Source organism: Rana temporaria, chromosome 3 (assembly GCF_905171775.1).
Source record: "Rana temporaria chromosome 3, aRanTem1.1, whole genome shotgun sequence".
NCBI lineage: Eukaryota > Metazoa > Chordata > Amphibia > Anura > Ranidae > Rana > Rana temporaria.
In genome coordinates, this window is record NC_053491.1 from 348,741,022 (window position 1) to 348,757,216 (window position 16,195).

General features: G+C 42.1%; 1 protein-coding gene across 1 annotated transcript in view; it reads right to left on the reverse strand.

The window, feature by feature from the left end:
• VWF (von Willebrand factor) overlaps positions 1-16,195 on the reverse strand; it is a 234,591-nt gene that overhangs the window by 27,027 nt on the left and 191,369 nt on the right. The window contains exons 42-43 of the mRNA XM_040345153.1: positions 15,393-15,592; positions 13,790-13,939 (exon numbers count right to left, since the gene is read on the reverse strand). Of these exons, the coding sequence (XP_040201087.1) occupies positions 13,790-13,939; positions 15,393-15,592 (350 nt within the window). The remainder of the gene's footprint in view (positions 1-13,789; positions 13,940-15,392; positions 15,593-16,195) is intronic.

Here is a 16,195-nt window from a genome sequence, read left to right on the forward strand (position 1 = left end):
TGCTTTAAACTGCAGCTTACCATTTCTTAGATGTGTCTACATAAGGTTTTTTTTCTAGGCTTTTAGGGCCAGATTCACAGAACAAATACGCCGGAGTATCTACTGATACTCCGGCGTATTTTCAAATTTGCCGCGTCGTTTCTTAATTTGTGATTCACAAACAAGATACGACGGCTTTTGGCTAAGATCCGACAGGCTTACGGCTTCGTACGCCTTCGGATCTTAGGCTGCAATACTTCGGCCGCCGCTGGGTGGAGTTCGCGTCGTTTTCCAGCGTCGGGTATGCAAATTAGCATTTACGGCGATCCACGAACCTACACGCGTGCGTAACGTCGTTTTTTCCCGTCGCAAAGTTAAGCAATTTTTTTCATTGCTTAACTTTACACCTGCCATGTTAAAGTATGGCCGTCGTTCCCGTTAATTTTTTATTTATTTTTTGGCGTAAGTACGGCGTAAGTACGTTACGCACGTCGCCATTCACAAACACGTGGGGGCGCCATAACTTCGCGCAAAGCACGTCGGGAAAATTGCGAACGGAGCATGCGCAAAACGTTCGGCGCGGGAGCGCGCCTAATTTAAATTGTAGATGCGCCATTTGAATTAGGCGGGCTTGCGCGGGACGTCTTCACGATTCACCGCCGCAAGTTTACAGGTAAGTGCTTTGTGAATCAGGCACTTACGCTGAAAACTTGTGGCGGTGTAACGTAAACGGGATACGTTACGCCGCGGCCCAGGTACCTGAATCTGGCCCTTAATTCTTATTTTCACCTGGTAATCCAGGCAGTACATCTGTTTATTTTCAATTTACTTTGAAAGACCAAGCTGTGCAGACAAAGCAGCAGTTAGAGTGTTAGGACAACCAATTTAACACTGACATGGATGCCTACAATGGTCAGCTTTTATTTACTGCATTTATGTAAAACCTTTATTCGAAAAGGAAAACTCTGTTGGCTGTAACTTCCTATAAAGTGTTAGCTGGAGCTCATCTTCAATTTGTTAGTCAAGTCCATCTAAATCTGCTAGTGTAACACTACCCTCTGCCAAGACTGATAATGCTGCTTTCCACCCTAAGACAGGAAGTATGTTACTGGCAGGATCACCAGCTCAAATAAAGGGGAAAATAGGCCTAAAAAGAAAATTAATGCAGCCACCACATCTAAGGATTAGTAAGCTGCAATATATTACATTTTTGTTGTTTGGTTGTAAACCCTAATGCCTGTAACACACGATCGGACATTTTGTCCGACCGTGTGTACAAGGAGGCTACACACAGTCGGACTTTCCTAGAAAAAAATGCCAGTCTGACTTGCTATGCATACTAGCTCATTATGCCTTTGTCTTGTAGGTGTTATTTTTTTTTTTTTTTTTAAGTGGGTTTACAACCACTTTAAAGGGGTAGTAAAACGTACCTGCCAGGTAAAGGCATTGCTTACTAGCACATTATGAAATACTTACCTTAGAACGAAGCACGCTGTCACCGTTGAGAGGGCTTCCATCTTCACCCGGGTTTGCGTGATCCGCCCATCTGATTGGCCGCGCTGTAACGACGTCACCACGGCATGGGGTTCTGAAGGGAAGACACGGGTATGTTTTCCCTTCAGAGAGCATGCACTGGTGATCACCGGCTGTATGCAGTGTGAATATCTCCTAAACCGTGCATGTTTAGGAGATATTTATGGTACCTACAGGTAAGCTTTATTATAAGCTTACCTGTAGGTACAGGTGCAAAAATAGACTTTCCTTTCTATTGTAATGTGCCATTTATTTTTTTCTATAAAAAATGCTTGTTCCTATTAAAAGAGACATCGAGATTACTGGCCAGCACACTTCCACATTGCCTTGTTTGGACTACTGTCTGCTGATTGGCTTTGTCACCCGAATAAAACACAAACACAAATTAGGTTTTCACAGGGATCCAGGTGCTCGTCACGCGGCTGGAGTGTAATTAATCTGAAGGTTAGGTTGTAATAATACAGAAAGCCCTGAGTCATCCTGTACACATAGAGTTTTCAGGTGCACTGCACACATGAATAAGAACAGCTGCACAATTCCATCTTACATAAAGGTTAACCTCTCTTTCTTCTTTTGTGCCACAAAAATTTTAAATAAAACTTTCACAAGCCACACAACTAAATCATTGCCAAAATTACATAAATGTAATACATTTTTTACAATTCCCTGAAAAAGAAAAAACAGCCTTGATCCAAAGACCCTACTCACACTATCTCCTTAATATACCAGGTATTACAGGCTTTACAGCAATCTGTACACAATACTAATTTTTTGGCCAGCTGGGAAAGTGATACCATTCTTGGAAGAAGACATCCAAAAGACTTATAAAGTATATCAACATACAAAATAGATAAGACCAGCCCATCTAAGGAAAAAATAAAACTATAAAATGCTATGATGATATGGATCACCCATCCGTACTTCATAAAATATTCTCTACTATCATCTCAGTGCTAGGGAAGTGACCTCCACCTTGATTAAGCGCACATATTCGCCAGCACACCAAGGATCGTCAAACTACGTCCAAAAAGGTTTTAATAACAAAAAATGTGTCGGAGTCGCGCAGGACCCCTTCGTCAGGCATGTGATCACCTTGATTAGCCACATATGATGTAATTGCCCAAGGCTCCTCAGTTTAAAGTGCATCGCTTTTCATTCAAAAACGTGCACCCAATCATACATTTCCCAGTTTCTATTAAATTTGGGTAATAACGTCCCCATCATCTTTGCAAGGTCAACAAGGAGAGGCAGATGTTCCAATGCCACTATGAGGGGGCCAGCAGCATCTGTGTCCACAGGCAAGCATGTAGTCCTCAGGTGGACTGGCTTACCAAACCATCCTCCTCATACTCTATGACCCAAGCTGATACTTGTGTGCAGTCCACCACAGCTGCAAGATTGGCTTATTCTGCCTCCTTGTCCACAGCTACTCCTGCCATAGCCCCAGCATCATGCATTGAGGAGTCAGCTGAATTATTCGTACACAGTGTCAGCCACTTGCTTCTTGAGGATGTACAGCCATTACTTGATTCTGATGTTTATTCTGAGGTTGGGAAAGGTAGGAACATGAGCATACAGAGAGGGGATAACACTGATAAACAACAAATTGACAGTCACGTTTCCGCATGAACTTGGGCCTATACTGTACTATAATTTGGCCTCTTCACATAAGACTTTCCCACTGTGGTGTAAAAATGTGTTATTTCAGTCCAAAGTCTGCCAAAGAGACACCAGAACTGATCCCAAAAAATCTCTAATCTTGTTCCGAATGCACTAAATTGTGACCTCATCATACAGACTGGCTCCCCAAGCCGTTGTTTACAAAATAAAGAAAGCTGGCAGGAAAAATGTAAATGTATTTTTTTATTTTTATTTATACATATATGTCAGTTTTGCTGCAGCAGGTTCTATACACGGCACAGATGCACCTCTTTACAGGCAGACTAAGGAGACTTCCCTAAAGGAATTTTTCATTTTTTATTGTTTCACTTTCACAAGCATCATTAATATCACTGCTCCTTTAACCACTTAAGGACAGGAAGGATTTACCCCCATAATGACCCGGACATTTTTTGCAATACAGCACTGCCCTGCTTTAACTGACAACTGCACAGTCGTGTGACACTGTACCCAAACAAAATGTTTGTCTTTTTTTCACCACAAATAGAGCTTTCTTTTGGTGGTATCTGATTACCTCTGCGTTTTATTTTTTGCGCTATAAACAAAAAAAGACCAACAATTTTGAAATAAAAAAACAAATGTTTTTATTATAATAAATATCCCCAAAAAATATAAAAAAAACGAATTTCTTCCTCAGTTTAGGTTAATATGTATTCTACATATTTTTGGTAAAAAAAAATCTCAATAAGCGTATATTGATTGATTTGCACAAAAGTTAGTGGGCCAGATTCACAGTAAATACGCCGACGTAACTCGGAATCCAAGCCCGTCGTATGTTTAAGTGCATGCTCAAACTGAGATACACTTAAACCTACCTAAGATACAACGGCCTGCGCCATCGTATCTTAGGGTGCAATATTTCCGCTGGCCGATAGGTGGCGCTTCCATAGAGTTTGACGTAGAATATGCAAATGAGTAGATACGCCGATTCACGAACGTACGCTTGCCCGTCGCAGTAAAGATACGCCGTTTCCGTAAGAGGTATGCCGGCGTAAAGATAAAGCTGCCCCCTAGGTGGCGTAGCCAATGTTAAGTATGGCCGTCATTCCAGCATAAATTTTTTTAAATTTTACGTTGTTTGCGAAGTCGTCCGTGAATGGGGCAGGACGTAATTTACGTTCACGCCGAAACCAATACGTGATTGCGGCGTACTTTGCCGCAATGCACACTGGCATATGTACACGGACGGCGCATGCGCCGTTAGTAAAAAAACGTCAATCACGTCAGGTCACCATTCATTTAAATAAAACACGCCCCCTCATCCTCATTTGAATTACGCGCGCTTACGCCGGCCCCATTTTCGCTACGCCGCCGTAACTTAGGAGGCAAGTGCTTTGAGAATACAGCACTTGCCTCTCTGACTCAAATATGCGCCGCCGTACCTGAATCTGGCCCATAGTGTCTACAAAATAGGGGATAGATTTATGGCATTTTTATTGGTATTATTTTTTTTTACTAGTAATGGCGGTAATCAGCAATTTTTAGCAACATTGCGGCATGCAGATTGGACACTTTTGACACTTTTTGGAGACCAGTGACATTTATACAGCGATCAGTGCTATAAAAATGGACCGATTAGTGTATAAATAACACTGGCAGGGTAGGGGTTAACATTAGAGGTGATCAAGGGGTTAAATGTGTTCCCTGGGAGGTGTTCCTAACTGTGGGGGAGTGTACTGACTGGAGGAAGAGAGGAATCACTGTTCCTGATCACTAGGAACAGACAATCTCTCTCTACTCCCCTGACAGAACAGGGATCTGTTTGTTAACATTGACAGATCCCCCTTCTGGATCTCTGTGGAGCGATCGCGTGTGGCCGACGAACATCGCGGCCGCTGGTCACGCGCAACGGCACCAGCACTGTGTTGCATGCGCCCACTTTATCTATTACACGAACCGACGTACATCTACGGCGATTTGCGTAATAGAGCCAACCTGCCACAGTATAATGACGGCAGCTGGTTGGCAAGCGGTTAAAAACAATCTTTTTAGACGTTTTATTTTGCATTTTGCATTAGTACATGTCCCCCAGGGCAGTAGCCAGGACCCCATACCCTTGTTATGGCCAATAACTTGCATATTAATTTTTTATTTTTCCAGTTCGGGTCCCATAGGACTATAGGGTCCAAATTTTTGCGATGTTCGAGAGCTCTACCTGTGACATTGATGATCGTGACAATTAAAGAGGGTCAATAACCCTAACAGAGACACAAACAGCAGAGTTTTAACCCCCTTAACCTTTCTATCCTAACCTACAAAAAAGTTTTCCTTCGGTAATATTTTTACTTTTCTATTCCAGTAAAAGAGAGCTGTAAACTAATTGGTGAATCTGGCTATACCAGTATCACATTTTTTCATGTTCTTAGTGGTTTTACAGTGTAAAATGCTCTCTGATACTCAGTGGAATCAATAACACGGTGTAAAATGCACTTCTTTAATATTGTATGTTCTAAAACAAATCTCATTAAAGCTCTTTACTTATGCAGAGACATCATTGTGAATATATTATGTGTAACTATTAATCAATATCAATATTCTTCTGTCAATTAGGTATCCTGCACTAAAGAAATCACCAACCATAGTTTTGCATAGCACTTCATACACTGAGTGCTGGGTATAAAAATATTACTGTTATATTACAAAATCACAAGAAAATACTTTAATTTGTTCTTGAAAATCCCCTCATAGAAAGATGTCACCAGAACATGTCTTCCCATTGAAATATTTCATTTCACTTCTATTCCAGTAAAAACTGTAAGATTTTGGATATCCCATCACCTTCTGTCTAGGTCATTGACTACCAGGCAGTGGCATAACATGGGTTGTCAGTGCCCAGGGCAATGTAAGTATTTTTTGCCCCTTAACCCATGTACTTTTAGCACACCCTGAGTCTCTTCCAAAAGTACTGACCTACCTGATTCCTACGCTGACATATCTGATCACCACACTGACCTACTTGACACCTATACTGACCAACCTTACTACTACACTGACCTACCTGCTTCCTACACAAACCTACCTGATTCCTACACTGACCTACCTGACCACTCTACTCTGATCTACATGATTTCCACACTGACCTATCCTGATCACTACAATGACCTACATGATTCCTACACTGACCTAACTGACCACTACACTGACCTACCTCACCACTGCACTGGCATACCTGATACCTACATAAACCTACCCGATTTCAACACTGACCTACCTGACCACTACGCTGACCTACACAATTTCCACACTTACCTATCTGATACCTACATTGACCTACCTGATTCTTACACTGACATACCTGACCACTACACTGACCCACCTGATTCCTACACAAACCTACCTGATTTCTACACTGACCTACATGATTCCTACACTGACCTACCTAATTCCTTCCCTGACTTAACTGATTCTTACCTTGACCTACCTGACAACTACACTGACCTACCTGATTCCTACACTGACCTACCTGACCAATACACTGACCTACCTTTCCACTACTATGACCTACATGATTACCACACTGACCACTACACTTACCTACCTGATTCCTACACTGACCTACCTGACCACACAAACTCATTTATTTTGGGGCCCTGCCACCCAGCCGCTCCTTGGTATCCCCCACCCATCAGGAGGTCCAACAACAGCCGCCGAACCTCTCCCATGACCATCTGCACCATGCACCGCCCCTCCCCTTCCCCAATTCTCACACAACAAGCCACACCAGAAAAAAATCAAATGCCAAGTAATAAAAATGTGTACAGCAGTGAACTTACAGATGGCTGCCAGTTCGGACAATGTGACATCAGGACCCCAGGTGGATGGATGGAGCTGGATGTCCCAAAAACTTGCTGCATTAGCAGCTATGGAGGCGGTGTGTCAGGACCTGGACTTGAACCTGGGACCTCGGCTGTGTCTGGCAGTGAACCTTCTCACTGAGCTATCTGGGATGCTGGACAGCTCCCTGTCTGATCTGCTAGACAAACCCATCTGATCCGTTGGACATTCCTGCCTTGTGTCTTGATTGCCTTGAACCTTGAACCCCTTGCTCCTCCCACAAACTTCCTGATATAAGCCTTGTCTCAGCACTTCCTCTTTGCCAGGTTATTGTGCCTTCCCAGCCAGTGCCTTCCGATTTGTCTGCTCTGCTGCCATTTGTACCTGCAACCACCTGTGTTTGACCCTCGGCCTGTTCCTGGACTTCTCAACTACCTGATCCCAATCTGCAACCACCTGTGTTTGACCCTCGGCCTGCTCTTTGACTACTCTTCTGCTTGATCCCAACCTGCAGCCACTCGTGATTGATCCCTTGGCTTGTTTACTGACCATGCTGCTGTTTCATCCTTATCTGCTTATCTGCTATTGTACCCCAGCTTGCTCACCTCCTGGTGGGGCAATCCTGAGGACTGCGACCTGGTGCTAACAAGCAGTAAAATCCATCTCCACCATCAGGAGCTCTGGTGAACACCGGTTAGCGCTTAGACTCTGCACCTCAGGTGACCCTGTGTCATCTGCCAGAAGTGTCTGTACACCTGTCTTCAACTGCTATAGCTACTGGCCTCTGAGCCTGATGCCTGATCGTGACACGGTGAGTGCGGTCTTGCCCTCAGTTGCACATGGTGTCCCCTTTTTTGGATGGTGGAGGGCAAAACATAGACATTTCTGCAGGGCCGTCTTTAATATTGATTGGACCCTGGGCAAACATTTTCTTGGGTCCCTGAGCTGAACTAGCCAGGTCACATGATATTGACAGCGCACATGCTATACAAGCTGCAGTGGAAATCTCCTCCTGCCTGAACTCTCAGCACTGGAGAAACTGTACAGTTTATCAGTGACCGTGGTATACAGATCAGCCAAAAAGGGTATATAGTAGCAATATTTTAATGTAAAAAGAAGATTTATAAGCTGTGGGCAGGCAGATGAACTATTTTCATATTACTGGGTTTAGTGACACTTTAATGACCACAGTTGCAAGCAGGACTTTCAAACATGTCCCTTTATCTCCCCAGTGGGCAGCCTTCAGTATAGGTGATGGTGGAAATTACCTCAAGGGGGCTTGATATACATATGCATACCGCCTCTATTTACATATGACTGCTGCCGGTCCGCCTCTATTTACATATGAATGCCACCACTATTTGCATATCAATGCCAGTATTTACATGTAAACACAGGGTCTGCAGGTGAGTCATCTGTACACAACAATAGGGAAGCGCTGAGCAGCATTAGTAACAGAACTTCACACTAAGATATCAGGACGCAGCAAGGGACTAAAACCTCAAGGGATGAGGTAATTTAAACTGGAATAGTTGGCAAGTATGAGGCAGCTGCTTTGGGCCCCATAACAATGCACTGCCTTAAAGGGGTTGTAAAGGTTCATTTTTATTTTCTAAATAGGTTCCTTTAAGCTAGTGCATTGTTGGTTCACTTACCTTTTCCTTCAATTTCCCTTCTAAATGTTTTTTTTTCTTAGTCTGAATTTCTCATTTCCTGTTTCTCTGAGGAGGAACAGGAAGTGAGAAATTCAGACAAAGAAAACAAAGAAAAAAAAACATTTAGAAGGGAAATCGAAGGAAACAATGCACTAGCTTAAAGGAACCTATTTAGAAAATAAAAAACAAACCTTTACAACCCCTTTAAAAATGGCTGATCGTGTGTACAAGGCATTAGACTGTGACTGGATTTTGAAGAAGAAGAGCTCATCTCTCTCTGCTCGTTCCACCTGTGAGCATATTTCTTGTCAACACACAAGTTATTGAAGCTGATGCTTCCTCTGCCTGTCTGCTGTACAAAAACTCCAAGATGCTGATAATTAATAACTTACACTGATTTAATTAAAAAAATGCATTTTATTATCTATTAATGAATACAAAGTGGCAGATCCACGTAGCGCGGCGCATATTCCCGCCGGGCGTAGCGTATCTAAGATACACTACGCCGCCGTAACTTTTTTTCAAATCCTCAAAGAATGCGCGGCGTAAGGGCGCGCAATTCAAAACTATGTGATGGGGGCGTGTTTTATGTAAATACGTTGTGACCCGACGTAAACAACGTTTTGTTTGAATGGCGCATTGCGCCGTCCGTGGGGGTATCCCAGTGCGCATGCTCGAAATTAAACCGGAACAAGCCAATGCTTACGACGGTGACGTCATTCTACGCAAATCCCTATTCGCGAACGACTTACGCAAACGACGTAAATAATTCAAATTTTGACGCGGGAACGACGGCCATACTTAAAATTGAATACGCCACCATGTAGCAGCTTTAACTATATGCCAGGAAAAGCCGAACGCAAACGACGTAAAAAAATGCGCTGGCCAGACGTACGTTCGTGGATCGCCGTAACTAGCTTATTTGCATACTCGACGCGGAATTAGACAGAAACGCCACCTAGCGGCCGGCGGAAAAATGCACCTAAGATCCGACGGTGTACTAAGACGTACGCCTGTCGGATCGATCCCAGATGCAGTCGTTTCTTGTTTTGTAGATACAAAACAAAGATACGACGTGGGAACTTTAAAATTACGCGGCGTATCAATAGATACGACAGCGTAATTCTTTTGTGGATCTGCCCCATAGTTGCATTTAGTTGGGTCCTTGGATTCTGCCTTCAGGTTTTAAATTGCATTTATAAAAACTATGGCTTATATAAAATAAAGCAGCCAATCAAATTCCCCATATCACCTTTTTACTGCAGGCAAGAATGGCTCTGATTGGTTGCCACTGACAATCCACCTGTGCACCCATTGCGCCCATTTTCCTAAAGGTTATTTTAAATAAATTATTTCTCATACCAATATAATTTTCAGCCAAATGTATACTGTAAGAAACTCAAAGCAGATTAGAAAAAAAATGCCGCCAATGAAAATCCTAAAGAATGAACTGTAGTTTATTTCTGACAGCACAGTAAATTAACCAGCACAAAACAATGGCAAGGGGCTGTGTGTACCCCAAGGCACCGTCACACATAATAACATGCACCCTTGACCACCCAAGGAGATGTACCATGCACGGTCTAAGTGTCTCACCCGGTCCTTCTACACTGTGCTGCTTTTCCAATTACAACGTGTTGGAAGAGAGGAAAAACTTTGAAGCACTTGCGAAAGAGAGGTCATAAAACACAGCGTACTCATTGTTCCCCTGCAGATATTCCCAAACATTCTCAGTAAAATCAACACACTTTTAGCCGAGAAGTGCTTTGGAATAGATTATAAACTTAAATCAAGCCCACATTAAGCTTCTCTAGTGAGCTCCAACCATGTAGACAAAGTGGTGGCTTTCTCGGAGACAGGCTGCTGAATTAATCAAGCGGAACTATCCGTGTTTATAAACGTTCAGACTTGTGCCTATATCGCGGCAAGCCCGGACCTGGCACCTCGTTTGCTCCTAAATAACAGCCAGTCATTTTTCCGTTTACAAGGCAATGGGTTTTTCGAAAGTCGCACACTAAGATTTTGTTAACTAGATAATTTTTTTTTTCTTTTAATTTCATTTGGGCAACTCAGCAAATTGTTATAGATTCCATAGTCAGATATGCAACTTTAGTTTCAGTGCTAACGTGGTGATCAATGAAATTGTTGTGCTTGATCAAAAAAAATGCCTATCTCCGAGCAAATATCTGATAAGTGGCCATCGTATCCAAGAATAGAAACTGATCTGTTGAAAACCCTTTTTTTTCTTTTTCTTTACATATACACTAATAGTTGATATGATTTCATATGATAAATATTTAATACATTACATAGTTACATAGTAGGTGAGGTTGAAAAAAGACACAAGTCCATCAAGTCCAACCTATGTGTGTGATTTTATATGTCAGTATTATCTTGTATATCCCTGTATGTTGTGGTTGTTCAGGTGCTTATATAATAGTTTCTTGAAACCATCAATGACCACCGGAGAATTCCACATCCTTGCCGCTCTTACAGTAAAGAACCCTCTACGTAGTTTAAGGTTAAACCTCTTTTCTTCTAATTTTAATGAGTGGCCAAAAAGTTCAGCGAAAAAGTTTTATCCCTATTGTGGGGTCACCAGTATGGTATTTGTAAATTGAAATCATATCCCCTATCAAGCGTCTCTTTTCCAAAGAGATAAAGTTCAGTGCTCGTAACCTTTCCTCATACAGTAACTAATATCCTCCAGACCCTTGTTAGCTTTGTTGTCCTTCTTTGCACTCTCTCCATTTCCAGTACATCCTTCCTGAGGATTGGTGCCCAGAACTGGACAGCATACTCCAGGTGCGGCCGAACCAGAGTCTTGTAGAGCAGAAGAATTATCATTTAAACTCTGGAGTTAATCCCCCTTTTAATGCATGCCAATATTCGGTTTGCTTTGATAGGCTCAGCCATGGCATGCAATGCCAAGCTGCTGCTATCATCTACTAGGACCCCTAGGTCGTTTTCCATCCTGGATTCCACCAGAGGTTCTCCCCCCAGTGTGCTTTTACACTTTACTTGTGATTTATATCAAACTGTCTAATAAGAAAGCCCAGCACTAGATCTCCACTTTTTGCCTAAAGACTGAAGGTCTAGGCAGCGTATTCTCATCTAAAAGCGGAAGAGGGATATACTCTCCATGCAAATCAGCACAAAAGCATGATGGCAGCAGTAAACCCTGAAAAGAAGTCGGAACAGATCCCCTGGCTGCAGACCAGTGTGGCCCCCACTGAGAACTAATCCAAGTGCTATCTGATCCGAATACTCCACTTTTCGAGAAACATTTGACCAGCAAAAAAAAATTCAAGATGAATGCTTATTCAAGACAGATAACAACATTAGCACTATGTAGCACTTAAATATCTTTGAAAGCTGAACTCCAGGCAGAAATTAAACATAATGTGATCCAGGCATGCCTGAATTAGAAAATACTTTATTTCGTTTTGCATGACACAGGCATTAAAACCGAGATCTCTTAATTTTAGATTCCTGTAACCCTTGCAATGCAGCACATTAGGGCTGAAAAGGGAAAGGATAGCTCTAGGAGCCAAACCGGGTCTGCTGCTTGGTATGGTGTGATCTATGAGCAGGTTTACACAGGGAAAGAGCAGAAGGATGACAGTGTGTTGCTGCTCCTTCTCTGGTTAGTCACAGGCTGGGGTAAATCCTGGACCAGTCTGTATTGCTTAAAGAAATGCTACTACTTTGCTCATTCAGGTCACAGGTAATAGAGTATGCGCAAGTCTATCCTGTGACCTAGTTGTACTACAAGCTTTTTGTTGCTGATCAACAAATTCAAACACTGTCACATGAGAGGGACTGACATCATCAATCCTGTTGTACACAATTTAGTGCTAGCAGCTATTTACATTTATAATTCAATATTTAATTTAGCGCAGCGTCAACCTTTTGGTTTTTGTTTATTTCTGTGTATAGACCAGCTGGCAGGTGAGGGTCTACAGCAGTAGCTGAGTGGTTGTTTGTCACAGCCTCCATGTTTCCCTTTAACTCACTGGTCACATGAGAGGCCTTCCCTGCGTGGGTTCTTATGGGCTATGTTAGGCACTAATACAGAGTCACTTTACTTCACACACATGGGGTAGTTTTTTTGTCGTCTTCATCTATGCTCTTGGACAAGGCTGAGGCTTTCGTGGGGGAATACTCAACCTTAAGCCAGGCCTCCCCTTCAGAGATGAATGTACACCATGTACACTTGCACTGCAAATGTTCTCCAGTCAACTTTCGGACAATGTACACCTTCACTGTAACATTTTTTTCACAGTCCAGCAGACAAAGGCATTATTATTTCCAATTCCCTAACTCAAACTACAGGCTTCAGTGCTGTCCCGGCATGCCTGTAAAGATGTAGTCCAGCAATTACAGGCATAGACCAGTGCTGGTGTCTTCAGGGCAAACCCCAAGTTCCGATAGCTCTACCTTTGAACAGTTGGGGATAGCATCCTTCTCCCACTCTTACCTCCCTCTGAATTTCCCCTTGCGGGGGATTCCCCAAACTCTGTCCCTTGGATGGAACTCTTTTACCGGATCACTGTCTAATATTTATATACCACATGTTATTAGATAGTGGATAGAATAGGGGGCTGGACCCAGAGAAGAACCCACCAAAAGACCTGAGAACCGGTTAAGGCATTAATGTCTACCCTCCCGTCTGGGACAGCGCCTGCATAACTATTTCAACCTGCCCACATGGGTTAACTCATACTCCATGTGCCAACGTATTTTGCAAATGCTAGCACAGAAGGAGCAGTGAGGGAGCAACCATGCATTGAGAAATGGGCATGAACTAGACCCCATCACTATGTCTTTTATGAATCACTTTAATCGCTGTGGTGGACCAGCACCTAACTGTGCTTCTTGGCAGAGGTACCAGGATCAAAAGACTGACTGAACAGAATATTATTACTTGATAGGCAAAAGAAATCACACTTGTATTTCCAATATATATCTATCTATATGTCTGGAACTCCATTTAACTGAAGTTACTAGCAGTTCTGTCAGTCTAACACTGGAAGGGGAGAGGAAAGAGTGAGAAGATGTATGGCAAATATCAGGTCTTGTCTAGTTCCTGTCCTATCTTACTGCCAACATAAAAGCTATACAATAAATATCAGTATCTCTAGGCATAATCATACTAAAGTACTTACCGGGCCGCAGTTTGTATTACATTGCTTTTTAACACACTCAACTATGTGGAGTCCTGTGATCGAGTCCATTAGGTCAGTACACTTACAGGCCTGGCATCCATCCTCCCACAGGCTTCCAATGCGATACACAATATTTTTATGGACGCAGACCTATACATTGCAAACAAATGACAGTTTTCAGAAGTGAAATAATTGTACATTTTTCTAATTGCTTTTATTTAACATAGACCTTTATCCAAAACCTTTTTTTCTAGCTTTGAATAATGTGGGGAAGAGTTGTCTTCAGATTTTGACTCACTTTCGGTCCTTTGACATGACAGTAAGTGAAGAAGTGTCCCCCAAATTGAGCGAACATTCCACCTTGGCTCTTGTTTCTTAAACAGTAAAAAAGGTAGTTTTTGTCCTTTCCAATTACCATCAGTTACCAGGACAGAAAGAATGGGTAAATCTTCCAAATGAAGACAAAGGCAAATATGAAGAAAACGGAGAGAGGTTTTTACCTTTGTGCTAACTTACTCAAAATAAGCAACATGTTTGGCCTGGTCCCATTTTAAAGTCCAAAGGAACTTTACGTTTAAATACAGCTAAATACAATCTAAGGTCTAAGATGCCACATGCTTAGCCTATAGCGCTTGAATTATTGTGCAAAGTGTTACAGCTACATAATTTTTTTTTTAAAGCAGCTACAACCCCAAAAGAATGGGCCGGTTTCCAAGCAGCATAATGTAGTAATGAATGACCCTTTCTCTCTGTGTGGAAGCAGTGGTATCTCCACAGAAGTCCCACACACCACCTGCTGACTCAGACCTGCAGCTCTGCTATTAGTAAACCTCATGGTCATTGGAAAGCGCAAGCTCAGACTTAGATGAGGGAGGTGCCAGATCTTTGCAGATAGACCACTGCTTCTATACACCTTGAAAATGTTGTTCTCTGCATCATACTGGCAGGAGGTTTTTCTATGTAGGCTTTGGATTTTTTTTTTTTAAGAAATTGAAGTCTAATGCCCCGTACACACGATCAGGCTTTTGCCTGGCCAAACTCACATCAGAATTCCAACAGAGTAAAATAGAACATTTTCTCTATCTAAACTCCAATGGAATTCATCGGAATTACTCTGATGGGGCATACACACGGTCGGAATTTCCGATGGAAAATGTCCGTCTGACTTTTTCCATCGGAAATTCCGATCGTGTGTACGGGGCATAAGACTTTACACATGTTTTTTTTTTTTTTCAACGCTGAGTGAGGGGTGGCTTTCTTAAGGCATGTAGGATCCCATGTAAGAATGACAAAGCCAGGTTGTCCTGTCTTCCATAGGGAGGGGCTAAGTTCCTCCTCAGTACCACCCTGCAGTCTAGTTAATCTGATCTCCCTGCTTTTCAGGCCTATCTCACAGCACAGTACTGAGCTGAAAAAACCTACTGCACTTACTTGGTATGAAATTAAATTATTAAGATTATCAATATTTCATGTGGAATTTATTAATGGACATATAAGTATCAGTATAAGGTTTAATTTGTAAATATTTTCTCATATTTTAATTAGAAATCATCTTTAACAGTATTGGGTTCTCCTTGCTGTAAAAAATGGCAGCACTTCTCACCTGATCTGCAGTACAGGTAACGGTATAACAGCCACAATCATCGGTCAGAATGGAGGAGATGTATCCAGGTGGACAGGTATTTGTGGAGTTGGAACACATACAGCTGCATTCATACTCATTACAACACTTTGTGCTTGTCGTTGTCAGCTTCTTATGGGATGGACAGGTTGGGGGTACAGGACATGCTTCCACTTTGCACTCTATGAACATAAAACAAATGGCATTATAATTAAAGCTAACCACTTTTGAGGCTTTTTAAACAGAGGGTATCTGAGGCACTGTATAGTCCATGTTACACTTGCAATTTTGTAAAGTTGGTCTTTGGATATGAGCTACATTTAATGCTCAAAATCCAAGATTTATTTTTTGCAAGTCTTTTGGTGGACCTGCTGTTCTGCCAAGCTTACAGAAATGTATTTAAACGTCTTTAAATTGAACCTGTTCCCAGACTATGCACACTAAAGTATGTAAACATTTGAACGTGATAAGCACTTAAGGACCGGACCAATATGCTGCTAAATGACCCAAGGGGTTTTTACAATTCGGCACTGCGTCGCTTTAACAGACAATTGCGCGGTCGTGCGGCGTGGCTCCCAAAACAAAATTGGCGTCCTTTTTTCCCCACAAATAGAGTTTTCTTTTGGTGGTATTTGATCACCTCTGCGGTTTTTATTTTTTGCGCTATAAACAAAAATAGAGCGACAATTTTGAAAAAAAATCAATATTTTTTACTTTTTGCTATAATAAATATCCCCCAAAAACATATATAAAATTAGTTTTTTTCCTCAGTTTAGGCTGATACG